Source organism: Gymnodraco acuticeps, unplaced genomic scaffold, assembly GCF_902827175.1.
Source record: "Gymnodraco acuticeps unplaced genomic scaffold, fGymAcu1.1, whole genome shotgun sequence".
Taxonomy (NCBI): domain Eukaryota; kingdom Metazoa; phylum Chordata; class Actinopteri; order Perciformes; family Bathydraconidae; genus Gymnodraco; species Gymnodraco acuticeps.
Window position 1 is genome coordinate 130345 of NW_022992347.1, and position 14200 is coordinate 144544.

The 14200-nt window shown below is 40.6% G+C and overlaps 1 protein-coding gene across 2 annotated transcripts in view; it reads left to right on the plus strand.

The window, feature by feature from the left end:
- The first annotated feature begins 1372 nt into the window (after nt 1-1372).
- epas1b (endothelial PAS domain protein 1b) overlaps nt 1373-14200 on the plus strand; it is a 79749-nt gene continuing 66921 nt past the window's right edge. For both annotated transcript variants that reach the window (XM_034208806.1, XM_034208807.1), the window contains exon 1: nt 1373-1679. In XM_034208806.1, the coding sequence (XP_034064697.1) occupies nt 1654-1679 (26 nt within the window). In that variant the 5' untranslated portion in view covers nt 1373-1653. The remainder of the gene's footprint in view (nt 1680-14200) is intronic.

A 14200-nucleotide genomic window follows, 5' to 3' on the forward strand; every position in this document is an offset into this window, starting at 1 on the left:
AAAGTAGAAGTATTCAGATATTGAGTAAAAGCAGAAGTACTCAGGTCTTGTACTTGAGTAAAAGTGGAAGTACTCAGATATTGTATTGAGTAAAAGTAGAAGTACTCAGATATTGTACTTGAGTAAACGTAGAAGTACTCAGATATTGTACTTGAGTAAAAGCAGAAGTATACAGATATTGTATTTGTGTAAAATTAGAAGTACTCAGTTATTGTACTTGACTAAAAGTAGAAGTACTCAGATCTTGTACTTGAGTAAAAGTAGAAGTACTCAGATATTGTACTTGAGTAAACGTAGAAGTACTCAGATATTGTACTTGAGTAAAAGCAGAAGTATACAGATATTGTATTTGTGTAAAATTAGAAGTACTCAGTTATTGTACTTGACTAAAAGTAGAAGTACTCAGATCTTGTACTTGAGTAAAAGTAGAAGTACTCAGATATTGAGTAAAAACGGAAGTACTCAGATATTGTACTTGACTAAAAGTGGAAGTACTCAGATCTTGTACTTGAGTAAAAGTAGAAGTACTCAGATCTTGTACTTGAGTAAAAGTGGAAGTACTCAGATGTTGTACTTGAGTAAAAGTAGAAGTACTCAGATCTTGTACTTGAGTAAAAGTAGAAGTACTCAGATATTGAGTAAAAGCAGAAGTATTCAGATATTGAGTAAAAGCAGAAGTACTCAGTTATTGTACTTGAGTAAAAGTAGAAGTACTCAGATCTTGTACTTGAGTAAAAGTAGAAGTACTCAGATATTGTACTTGAGTAAACGTAGAAGTACTCAGATATTGTACTTGAGTAAAAGCAGAAGTACTCATCGTTACTCATACTTATACACTTTCACATTAAAAGGTATCAGTATATTCATTATTAATAAGTAATAAGTAATATTGTACGTTTTTCAGTAAGAAGTAGAAAAACTCAGGTGTAAAAATATTCTGTTACAAAGTCCTGCATCCAAGTACAAAAGTTTCAGAATCAAATTTTACTTCAGGTACCAAAAGTAAAAGTACTCATTATCACTTTCAGTATTTTTTTAGTTAAAAAGTGTATCACGTGTTTTATAATACAAAAGTATTTGTATTTTATTTATTGGTACCTTTATTTAACCAGGATAGGTCTCATTGAGATTCAAAATAGTATAAAATAGTAAAGTATAAAATAACAGTAAATGAAAATACTCAAGTATGTCAAAAAAAGTACTTCGTTGCTTTCCACCTCCACACTGATTTCCGCCTCAGCTCACACCTGTTTGAGCGCAGCAGCAGGTAAGCAGCGCTCATTGGTTGACATGTGAAGGGGGCGGGACTTATCAAGGGGGGCGTCTTCCTGGGCTGTGTTTCCAGCCAATCAGCGTGCCGGGTTCAGGGCAGCAGCTCGGAGCCAGCTGAGCTGCGGGTCAGAGAGCGAGCAGATCTGCGAGTTCACACACCGGAGAGAAAGAGGAAAGTTAGCGGCAAAAACAGCCTCTAATACCCGGCCTGAGAGAGGCTTTCTGCGGGGAGAGGCGGTACAATCCTCGGCAGTGTTCTGAGACTGTACGCCCCCAATCCTCCAATAACTGTCACTTCATGGACTAATAAAACTCCTGTCACTTCAAAAACTAACTAAAGTTGGACCTACTTTTGTCTGCGGAGGGATTTACTGCACCAACATGACTGCTGATAAGGAGAAAAAGAGGTAAGAAGTCATTATTAAATGCTGTGGTGTGTGTTTAGATTCGGCCTATCTCAGACCTGTTGCTGCATGTGACTGCTGCTCCACTATTGTTGCTATAAATCACAACCACAGCCTTAAACTCACACTGGTGATGCGTTTTTAATGCACTTTGACAGGGGTTACATTCATGAGAGATGAGAGTGACAGGAGGCTTAGTTTGCAGAGTGAAATCAGGTTTTTGCAGCATTTAAAACTTACTTTAATAGCTCTTTTAAGCATTATATGTGTTGCTCATTGTGTGGTACACAGTTCAGGTTTTAGTCAGATTTGTAAGAAAAGCTGTGGTTTCTCAACATGAAGCTCTCAGTTTCCTGCAAAGCCACAAAGACCTTCACAGAGGATGCTCAGCAGACAGCAGATAATCCACAACAGGCATCGCTTTGCATTTTTCTAAACATAAATATAACTAAAAATAGAAGTATTTTCATGTAGAGTTACAAGCCTTATGTATGTAAAGCAACTCGTACAGCAATCAGTCATAAAGCAGATGAGATGAGTCAGGAAACTTCTAGAAGTGCAGTTATCTTTGAAAAGTGTGCTTTCCCGTAGAGCTGAGCTACACAGGAAAATAATCAGCAATCATTCTGAGAATCGGTTTGTCTTAAAAGTGATTTTTCTTGCAGAACAAGCAGCTTTCAGCCGATGGATTATGGGGGTTGTGTTCTTTTCTCTGTTTTATATCATATTAAAGTGATCTCTCTGGGTTCTTAGACTGATTTAAGACATCACTTTGGACATTGTTCATGTTATTTGACGTTTAATACACCAGCCACAAACCTATAGCTGCACAGGAAACTAATGAGCATTTCTTTTAACCAGCGTTAAAGTAATTTACCATGGCAGGGATAGCTATTCTCCAGTTTACATCATATTAAAGTGATTACTTTGGGTTTTTGATTAAAGACATCACCCTGTACTTTGAGTTTCCATAACGGACACTTATAGTTTTCAGTCATTTTTCTTGCAATAATTGCAGAAAAAGCAGTTTTTTTGCGTATGAATAACAGAGATGTTGTGCTCTTCTCTGTTAAATATCATATTAAAGTGATATCTATGAGTGTCAGATTGTCAAAAGGACATCTTCTTGGACTTTAAGTGGACATTTGTTCTTATTCTTTGACGTTTTATACACCAGCAAACAACCAAGAGCTGCCCCGGAAAAATAATCTGCAATTATTTTGAGTATCGGCCTTTTTTCAAAGTAATTTTTCTTACAAAAAATGGCAGAAAAGGCTGTTTTTATCCACGTAATATGGAGATGTTGGTTTATTGTATGTATCACGTGATATCCTTGGGTTTTAGACTGATTTAAGACGCATCTCCTTGGACTTCGAGTGGACATTATTTCTTATTTTCTGACATTTTATTCACCAAGCAATTGCCGTCCGTAATTTTTCATGCTTATGAAAAACAGAGACGTCGTGCTATTCTCTGTTTTCTAATATATTAAAGTGATATTTTGGGGTTTTAGACTGCCGTAAAATACATTTAAGACATCACCTTGGACTTTGAGTAACTGTAATGGACATTATTTATTATTTTCAGTCATTTTTCTTGCATAAAGCGCTGTTTCCACCCTATCAAATATGGAGGTTTTGTGCTATTTTATGTTTTTCTACCATAAAGAAGTGATATATTTAGGTTTAAGACTGACAACAGAGACATTTTAGACATAACCTTGGACTTTGAATAACTTTAATGGACATTTTTTAAACATTATTTCTGCCCGTTTTATGCAACCCTTCAGTATTGGCTGTTACATATTTGGTCATTTAATCACGAAGCCATGATATGTGTCTGCTGACGCACCAGATGATGTTTTGGTTCTGAAACCAGTTTGTCACACATTTTCAAAATGTTTAAGACACCTGGAAAAAAGAGAGTCCCTCTAGAGCAGGGGTGTCAAACTCAATTCCATCCCGGGCCACATCAGCATTATGGTTGCACTCAACGGGCCGGTTGCTCTGTGTTGCTAATGAGTGAGACACACCGGAGATCTGTGGGGTTTCTTCTCCCAGCAGACGCCTCATTCCAAAGCGATTTACAACTACGACTTTCTCCCTGGAGGAACCGAGGGCTAAGTGCCTTACTCAAGGGCACACTAGTAGTGGTGTTCCAGGCAAGATTTGAACTCGCAACCTTCCGATCATCAGCCCACCTCACTATCCATTAGACCACCAAAAACAAAAAACAAACAAAAACAAAGAAAGAAATGAGATCCATTTGTGGCGGACGATATTTAATTGTGGCGACCCGCCACCAATAAATCAATGTATGGGAAACAGTGATATTACACTGTTGGCCCCGCATTGGATTATTATCAGATCTGGAATATCTTCCTAAATAACTACGTCTGAAAGAAGAAGTCTAGGGCAAATAATTGAAAGTAAATATTCAACAATTACACCAATTGTATTGTATATTATATTCTTTGCAAGCTCTTGCGGGCCACATACAATTAGGTCGCCGGCCGGATTTGAGTTTGACACCCCTGCTCTAGAGGGAACACAGGGATGTTTCGCGTTTGAGACCATTTACATGCATTAAAACCTATATAACCCACAAAAAGCATAACGGTGCCTCTTTTAAGACACAGAAAGGTACGATAAGATAAGAAGTATATTGATCCCAATTTGGGAAATGCTTGTGTTGCAGCAGCATACAAAGACATGCTATTCAATGAAAAGAAATAAACAAGAAAGTAGAAAATATACATGTTGAATTACAAGTTTACAGTAACAAGATATAAGGCAAGTTATTATACATAAGTATGTGAGGCATGGAATATTAACGGTGATCTAACCTGTGGAAAATCCTTAATTTCATTAATCAGATGTTTAGGAAACACAGAAGGGGCTCAACATCAGGAGGAGACTCTGAGTCTGACATAACAATTCACTTTCACACCACAGTCATCTGAGTCAGCAGAGTCTCTGACGCCTGCGTGTCTGTCCAAGCCTTCAGCTATCTGTGTGTGTGTGTGTGTGTGTGTGTGTGTGTGTGTGTGTGTGTGTGTGGTGTGTGTGTGTGTGTGTGGTGTGTGTGTGTGTGTGTGTGTGTGTGTGTGTGTGTGTGTGTGTGTGTGTGTGTGTGTGTGTGTGTGTGTGTGTGTGTGGTGTGTGTGTGTGTGTGTGTGTGTGTGTGTGTGTGTGTGTGTGTGTGTGTGTGTGTGTGTGTGTGTGTGTGTGTGTGTGTGTTGTGTGTGTGTGTGTGTGTGTGTGTGTGTGTGTGTGTGTGTGTGTGGTGTGTGTGTGTGTGTGTGTGTGTGTGTGTGTGTGTGTGTGTGTGTGTGTGTGTAGATGACAAGATGAAAGAGACAAAATAAAATTGAGAGTCAAAAAGCAGCGTTTCCTCCAGCCTCGGTGCGAGCTAATCGGCCATTTTAGGAAAACCTGCAAAGTGTGTCAGGCTGCACATGAAAAGCGTCTCTGTGTGTGTGTGTGTGTGTGTGTGTGTGTGTGTGTGTGTGTGTGTGTGTGTGTGTGTGACGTGTGTGTGTGTGACTAGTTTCTGTGTCCTCATTGATGTGTTTTCTGTCAGTGTGTTTGGATTACACAGTAGCACATTGTCGCTGCTGCTGCCGCCTGGAAGTCATAATTGCTCTGATAACTTGTATGATTAATGATAGCTGCCTGACACACACGCACACACACGCACGCACACACACACGCACGCACACACACGCACACACACACGCACACACACACACACACACACGCACGCACGCACACGCACACACACACACACAGACCGTGTTTATTTGAGATGCTGCGCTTTAGATGTATTAATATAGCTCATGTTGATATAAGTTGATTAATTCGAAGGAATGTCTTTGTTTGATTGTCCTGTTTACTTTTAAAGATATTATTGGCCTGTGAGGGTTTATAAATCTATTATTAAAAACAGAGTCATAACAGCAGGAGAGCCGGCTGCCAAAACCACGAGAGAGACAGCAGAAAGGGAGGACGAGTGATAAGCATTTGGAGGTGATATCGATGAACATAAATGACTCCCGTCATCGCAGCTCTGCAGAAAACCTGTTGACTCCTTCCTGCTCTCTCACCGCGAGCCAACCCGAGACCCCAACATGTACCCAACATCCAAACACTGCAGCTACCCCTGGGGCCAAATTGTCGGGTTTGCTCCTCGCTAACCGAGGGAAATGACCCAGAAGAGCTGATTAGATTCTCTATGAGAGGAAAGGAGCTTCAATACTTCCTTTGTAATCTCCTCTAGGATACAGTGGACCATCCTTAAGGAAAGGAAAAGAAGATAATATTGTCCCACAATACCTTGCGGTCGCAACCCTGTCGTGACTCAACATTTGGCCGATTGTTTTCCAACAAGTGCAGATCTTGTAGGATACGGTGCTTATTCAGCATTTCACAACTTATGCTGAGCTTGCCTGGAAGTGCTTTTACGTTTTCAACCCTTTTTTTATGTCGTAGAACAAAACGTTAAAATGTGTGTGTCTCCATGGAGAGAGAAGTGGTCTCAGTGTGTCCAAAAGCATACACTTGTGTCATATTAAACTCGAGGTGTCTGGGAAACCTCTCTGTTATTTGTGTCTCACTCCTCATATCACATGTTCTGACCCTCGCCTCCCCACTGTGCTGTCCCCCCTCTCCCCCCTCCTCTCTTTTTGCCTCCATGTTTGAGGTCAGTACTGTACACTCCCCCTCTCTCCCCTCCTTCAGAACACTGTCTCCTCGCCACTTCCTGTTTCCTGTCGGCCAGCTCCCCTTCTTCCTCTTCCTCTTCCTCTGCTACTGTCACCTGGCGGAGATCCAGACCCCTCCCAGAATCCTTCAGGGCGACCATAAAGAGTTTGTAGCTCCCTAAAGCAAGGTCAAGTTGACTGAGGGATGCACGATGTACCTTTTTGCACCCTGGGTTGTTAGGAGTGAGTGAAAAACAGAGCATCGTTAGAAAACAGCACTTTAATTGTACCTTTAAGTCGTGTTCCATTATTCGTGCAATGGTTTTAGGTTCATTTTCCAATTCACTTTATGCATACATTTGTTCCTTTTTTTCCACACATAATATCAAATAATAATGCAACGAAAACGTATAATTCTCAACAGAAAACGAAATAAATGTCAATAAGAAATCCACAAAATGAACAGGACAGATGGAATGTGCACGATGTGTCGTAGGGCTGAACGATTCATCGATTTGAAATGGAAATCGCGATTTTAAATTATGCGATTATCAAATTTACATTTCATGTTTCTTGTGCGTCAGTCCTCCGCACCAATCAGAAGCCCTGTGCTCCACATGTACCAGCCATTGTTAACCAATCAGAAGTGGCCCATGACAGAAGGTGATAGACAGATTGATCCAATCACCTGCCAAGTGCTTTTGAAATACTTTTCCAAATGGCTTCCAATGGAGCTCTAGATGGTTTCAGAGTCAGGTCAGTAACGCTCCATCACGTGTTTCTATCACAGGGTGAATCTCAAACTGAAGCTTGACTTTAAAGCAACCCAACGGAAGTTTCATGTAACTTTAGTTCTTTCACTCGTAGCTCGGCTGCTAGAGACGGGAGCACGTTGATACGACCTTCCTAGCCGGAGAGGGTCGCTTAAAAACAAATATCGCAAATCGCAATATTTGTCAGAAAACCAGGTATCTCAAATATGACGAGGAGCGATTACATCACATTGCACTAGAATCTCAATCATGTCTAATACCTACAATGAGTTTGAAAGGAAGTCTAAAGCCAGTCTTCCCTTGTGTTGCACCTGGGGTATAAAAGCTTGTGCCTCATTATCATCTCCAAAATGAATATATTGACTGTTAAAATCACCGTATCAGAGTGCGTTTTCATGTAAAAATACACTGTAATAATGTCCCGAAACACACAGTAGAGACACCATTTAAATTCTTCATGTCACTTGAACTTGGTGTTTCTTTTATAACACAAAGAGAGGTCGTGTTTTTGGACCCCTTCATGTCAAACTTGAGTATCAAGTACTTTTCTTTGGCTGCAGTGCAGACTGGTATAGGTTTCGTGAGAGTGGTGACAAAGTGAAAACCGGCACGAGACTTGCATTCCTTTCTCTTTAAGTCTCTGTAATCCTTTTACACTTCGATCAGATTACACGTCATACCTGTTTTCAGGACATTGAAACTTATTTAAAATATACAGCTCCCTCAATCTCTCTGTTTCACCTCTGATCGAAAACACAAGAACAGTAGAGGGGGATTTTAGATGTATATCAGTATGTAGTGTCTCTTCTTTAAAGAGTCCTCTCCTGCTGATGTTCAGGTGTATATCAGTGTGTAGTGTCTCTACTTTAAAGAGTCCTCTCCTGCTGATGTTCAGGTGTATATCAGTATGTAGTGTCTCTACTTTAAAGAGTCCTCTCCTGCTGATGTTCAGGTGTATATCAGTGTGTAGTGTCTCTACTTTAAAGAGTCCTCTCCTGCTGATGTTCAGGTGTATATCAGTGTGTAGTGTCTCTACTTTAAAGAGTCCTCTCCTGCTGATGTTCAGGTGTATATCAGTATGTAGTGTCTCTACTTTAAAGAGTCCTCTCCTGCTGATGTTCAGGTGTATATCAGTATGTAGTGTCTCTACTTTAAAGAGTCCTCTCCTGCTGATGTTCATGTGTATATCAGTATGTAGTGTCTCTACTTTAAAGAGTCCTCTCCTGCTGATGTTCAGGTGTATATCAGTATGTAGTGTCTCTACTTTAAAGAGTCCTCTCCTGCTGATGTTCAGGTGTATATCAGTATGTAGAGTCTATACTTTAAAGAGTCCTCTCCTGCTGATGTTCAGGTGTATATCAGTATGTAGTGTCTCTACTTTAAAGAGTCCTCTCCTGCTGATGTTCAGGTGTATATCAGTATGTAGTGTCTCTACTTTAAAGAGTCCTCTCCTGCTGATGTTCAGGTGTATATCAGTATGTAGTGTCTCTACTTTAAAGAGTCCTCTCCTGCTGATGTTCAGGTGTATATCAGTATGTAGTGTCTCTACTTTAAAGAGTCCTCTCCTGCTGATGTTCAGGTGTATATCAGTATGTAGTGTCTCTACTTTAAAGAGTCCTCTCCTGCTGATGTTCAGGTGTATATCAGTATGTAGTGTCTCTACTTTAAAGAGTCCTCTCCTGCTGATGTTCAGGTGTATATCAGTATGTAGTGTCTCTACTTTAAAGAGTCCTCTCCTGCTGATGTTCAGGTGTATATCAGTATGTAGTGTCTCTACTTTAAAGAGTCCTCTCCTGCTGATGTTCAGGTGTATATCAGTATGTAGTGTCTCTACTTTAAAGAGTCCTCTCCTGCTGATGTTCAGGTGTATATCAGTATGTAGTGTCTCTACTTTAAAGAGTCCTCTCCTGCTGATGTTCAGGTGTATATCAGTATGTAGTGTCTCTACTTTAAAGAGTCCTCTCCTGCTGATGTTCAGGTGTATATCAGTATGTAGTGTCTCTACTTTAAAGAGTCCTCTCCTGCTGATGTTCAGGTGTATATCAGTATGTAGTGTCTCTACTTTAAAGAGTCCTCTCCTGCTGATGTTCAGGTGTATATCAGTATGTAGTGTCTCTACTTTAAAGAGTCCTCTCCTGCTGATGTTCAGGTGTATATCAGTATGTAGTGTCTCTACTTTAAAGAGTCCTCTCCTGCTGATGTTCAGGTGTATATCAGTATGTAGTGTCTCTACTTTAAAGAGTCCTCTCCTGCTGATGTTCAGGTGTATATCAGTATGTAGTGCCTCTACTTTAAAAGAGTCCTCTCCTGCTGATGTTCAGGTGTATATCAGTATGTAGTGTCTCTACTTTAAAGAGTCCTCTCCTGCTGATGTTCAGGTGTATATCAGTGTGTAGTGTCTCTACTTTAAAGAGTCCTCTCCTGCTGATGCTCAGGTGTATATCAGTATGTAGTGCCTCTACTTTAAAGAGTCCTCTCCTGATGATGCTCAGGTGTATATCAGTATGTAGTGCCTCTACTTTAAAGAGTCCTCTCCTGCTGATGTTCAGGTGTATATCAGTGTGTAGTGTCTCTACTTTAAAGAGTCCTCTCCTGCTGATGCTCAGGTGTATATCAGTATGTAGTGCCTCTACTTTAAAGAGTCCTCTCCTGATGATGTTCAGGTGTATATCAGTATGTAGTGCCTCTACTTTAAAGAGTCCTCTCCTGATGATGTTCAGGTGTATATCAGTATGTAGTGTCTCTACTTTAAAGAGTCCTCTCCTGCTGATGTTCAGGTGTATATCAGTGTGTAGTGTCTCTACTTTAAAGAGTCCTCTCCTGCTGATGCTCAGGTGTATATCAGTATGTAGTGTCTCTACTTTAAAGAGTCCTCTCCTGCTGATGTTCAGGTGTATATCAGTATGTAGTGTCTCTACTTTAAAGAGTCCTCTCCTGCTGATGTTCAGGTGTATATCAGTATGTAGTGTCTCTACTTTAAAAGAGTCCTCTCCTGCTGATGTTCAGGTGTATATCAGTATGTAGTGTCTCTACTTTAAAGAGTCCTCTCCTGCTGATGTTCAGGTATATATCAGTATGTAGTGTCTCTACTTTAAAGAGTCCTCTCCTGCTGATGTTCAGGTATATATCAGTATGTAGTGTCTCTACTTTAAAGAGTCCTCTCCTGCTGATGTTCAGGTATATATCAGTATGTAGTGTCTCTACTTTAAAGAGTCCTCTCCTGCTGATGTTCAGGTGTGTATCAGTATGTAGTGCCTCTACTTTAAAAGAGTCCTCTCCTGCTGATGTTCAGGGTGTGTATCAGTATGTAGTGTCTCTACTTTAAAGAGTCCTCTCCTGCTGATGTTCAGGTGTATATCAGTATGTAGTGTCTCTACTTTAAAGAGTCCTCTCCTGCTGATGTTCAGGTGTATATCAGTATGTAGTGTCTCTACTTTAAAGAGTCCTCTCCTGCTGATGTTCAGGTGTATATCAGTATGTAGTGCCTCTACTTTAAAGAGTCCTCTCCTGCTGATGTTCAGGTGTATATCAGTATGTAATGTCTCTACTTTAAGAGTCCTCTCCTGCTGATGTTCAGGTGTATATCAGTATGTAGTGCCTCTACTTTAAGAGTCCTCTCCTGCTGATGTTCAGGTGTATATCAGTATGTAGTGGTCTCTACTTTAAAGAGTCCTCTCCTGCTGATGTTCAGGTGTATATCAGTGTGTAGTGTCTCTACTTAAAGAGTCCTCTCCTGCTGATGCTCAGGTGTATATCAGTATGTAGTGCCTCTACTTTAAAGAGTCCTCTCCTGATGATGCTCAGGTGTATATCAGTATGTAGTGCCTCTACTTTAAAGAGTCCTCTCCTGCTGATGTTCAGGTGTATATCAGTGTGTAGTGTCTCTACTTTAAAGAGTCCTCTCCTGCTGATGCTCAGGTGTATATCAGTATGTAGTGCCTCTACTTTAAAGAGTCCTCTCCTGATGATGTTCAGGTGTATATCAGTATGTAGTGCCTCTACTTTAAAGAGTCCTCTCCTGATGATGTTCAGGTGTATATCAGTATGTAGTGTCTCTACTTTAAAGAGTCCTCTCCTGCTGATGCTCAGGTGTATATCAGTATGTAGTGTCTCTACTTTAAAGAGTCCTCTCCTGCTGATGTTCAGGTGTATATCAGTATGTAGTGTCTCTACTTTAAAGAGTCCTCTCCTGCTGATGTTCAGGTGTATATCAGTATGTAGTGTCTCTACTTTAAAGAGTCCTCTCCTGCTGATGTTCAGGTGTATATCAGTATGTAGTGTCTCTACTTCAAAGAGTCCTCTCCTGCTGATGTTCAGGTATATATCAGTATGTAGTGTCTCTACTTTAAAGAGTCCTCTCCTGCTGATGTTCAGGTGTATATCAGTGTGTAGTGTCTCTACTTTAAAGAGTCCTCTCCTGCTGATGTTCAGGTGTATATCAGTATGTAGTGTCTCTACTTTAAAGAGTCCTCTCCTGCTGATGCTCAGGTGTATATCAGTATGTAGTGTCCTCTACTTTAAAGAGTCCTCTCCTGCTGATGTTCAGGTGTATATCAGTATGTAGTGTCTCTACTTTAAAGAGTCCTCTCCTGCTGATGTTCAGGTGTATAACAGTATGTAGTGTCTCTACTTTAAAGAGTCCTCTCCTGCTGATGTTCAGGTGTATATCAGTATGTAGTGGTCTCTACTTTAAAGAGTCCTCTCCTGCTGATGTTCAGGTGTATATCAGTATGTAGTGTCTCTACTTTAAAGAGTCCTCTCCTGCTGATGCTCAGGTGTATATCAGTATGTAGTGTCTCTACTTTAAAGAGTCCTCTCCTGCTGATGCTCAGGTGTATATCAGTATGTAGTGTCTCTACTTTAAAGAGTCCTCTCCTGCTGATGTTCAGGTGTATATCAGTATGTAGTGTCTCTACTTTAAAGAGTCTTCTCCTGCTGATGTTCAGGTGTATATCAGTATGTAGTGTCTCTACTTTAAAGAGTCCTCTCCTGCTGATGCTCAGGTGTATATCAGTATGTAGTGTCTCTACTTTAAAGAGTCCTCTCCTGCTGATGTTCAGGTGTATATCAGTATGTAGTGTCTCTACTTTAAAGAGTCTTCTCCTGCTGATGTTCAGGTGTATATCAGTATGTAGTGTCTCTACTTTAAAGAGTCCTCTCCTGCTGATGTTCAGGTGTAATATCAGTATGTAGTGTCTCTACTTTAAAGAGTCTTCTCCTGCTGATGTTCAGGTGTATATCAGTATGTAGTGTCTCTACTTTAAAGAGTCCTCTCCTGATGATGTTCAGGTGTATATCAGTATGTAGTGCCTCTACTTTAAAGAGTCCTCTCCTGATGATGTTCAGGTGTATATCAGTATGTAGTGTCTCTACTTTAAAGAGTCCTCTCCTGCTGATGTTCAGGTGTATATCAGTGTGTAGTGTCTCTACTTTAAAGAGTCCTCTCCTGCTGATGCTCAGGTGTATATCAGTATGTAGTGTCTCTACTTTAAAGAGTCCTCTCCTGCTGATGTTCAGGTGTATATCAGTATGTAGTATCTCTACTTTAAAGAGTCCTCTCCTGCTGATGTTCAGGTGTATATCAGTATGTAGTGTCTCTACTTTAAAGAGTCCTCTCCTGCTGATGTTCAGGTGTATATCAGTATGTAGTGTCTCTACTTTAAAGAGTTCAAACTAATAGAACTTAGTACAGGGAAGGGAAAACCATCAAATAACCTCTTTTAAAACCTCACTAATGTTCAGTGCTTCGAGGTTATGACACAGAAGTAGCTTCATGATTGGAGAGATTAATCAAAAGCCACATATTTTTCACAGATACATACTACTGATTATAGAGTGAACAGAGAATGAACTCGTACTTTACCCCACTTCATTATTTCTCCTCTTCTTCCCACGGCTGCTTCTCACCTTTTCATCTTCACCTGTGAATCTGAAACTAACACTTTGGTCAGAAGCTAAGACTGCCAACATTTTCCACATTAAAATTGCTTATTGTATTTCATATCAACACTTGAGGATTTGACTTAATGGAATAAACTCATGTAATGTTCCTTTGTTGGATACTTCATGATGTTATAATACATTATGAGCAGTTCTGCTACAACTTTGATATATTTTGTTCGTAGATATCAGGGGAAATGATGACGTTGAAGCCGCATCTTTTGGCTTCATTTAAGTAGATAGTTTTAATTGTTATGTGTTGTGGTCATATTTCAGAGGTTTATATGGGTTCATTCTCCTAATTCTGGTCCTGTCTCCATTCCTGTTTCAAGGGTCAGTTAACCCAACATCGATACTGATAACATCGATAAGAACGACAGTAGACTTCATGATATGAAAACACGATGATGAAAATAGAGCACGAGATAAACTGGGAAATCTCTAAGTTACATTAAAGTTAAGATGGACCTTTATTAATCCCTCGAGGGGAAATTGTTTCTCTGCAATTGACCCATCCTGTGTTAGGAGAAGTGTGCTGCCATTTTGAATGGCACCCGGGGAGCAGTGTGGGGAACGGTGCCTTGCTCAGGGACACCTCGTAGCACTTGGTCTTGCCGGAACTGGTGACCTTCCAGTTGCCAAGCCAAGTCCCTATCGACTTCGCCACCACAAGGTTTCTAATTAACATTTCTTCAGCTTGTGTTAACCACAGTCCTTATTTCAGGCTAACAAGCACAAAACGCATTCAGAAAACCATTGACCTCCACACCAGGGAAGCAGAAGTGTTAAAATGGTGACTCATGTCTGGGTTTTACGTGTGTGTGTGTGTGTGTGTGTGTTGTGTGTGTGTGTGTGTGTGTGTGTTGTGTGTGTGTGTGTGTGTGTGTGTGTGTGGTGTGTGTGTGGTGTGTGTGTGTGTGTTGTGTGTTGTGTGTGTGTGTGTGTGTGAGTGTGTGTGTGTGTGTGTGGGGCGTGTGTGAGTGTGTGTGGTGTGTGGTGGTGTGTGTGTGTGTGTGTGTGTGTGTGAGTGGTGTGTGTGTGTGAGAATCTGCAACTTGTTTGTTATTCAGAGTGGTCAGCTGACCTCACACCACCTGTCTCTTTCTCTC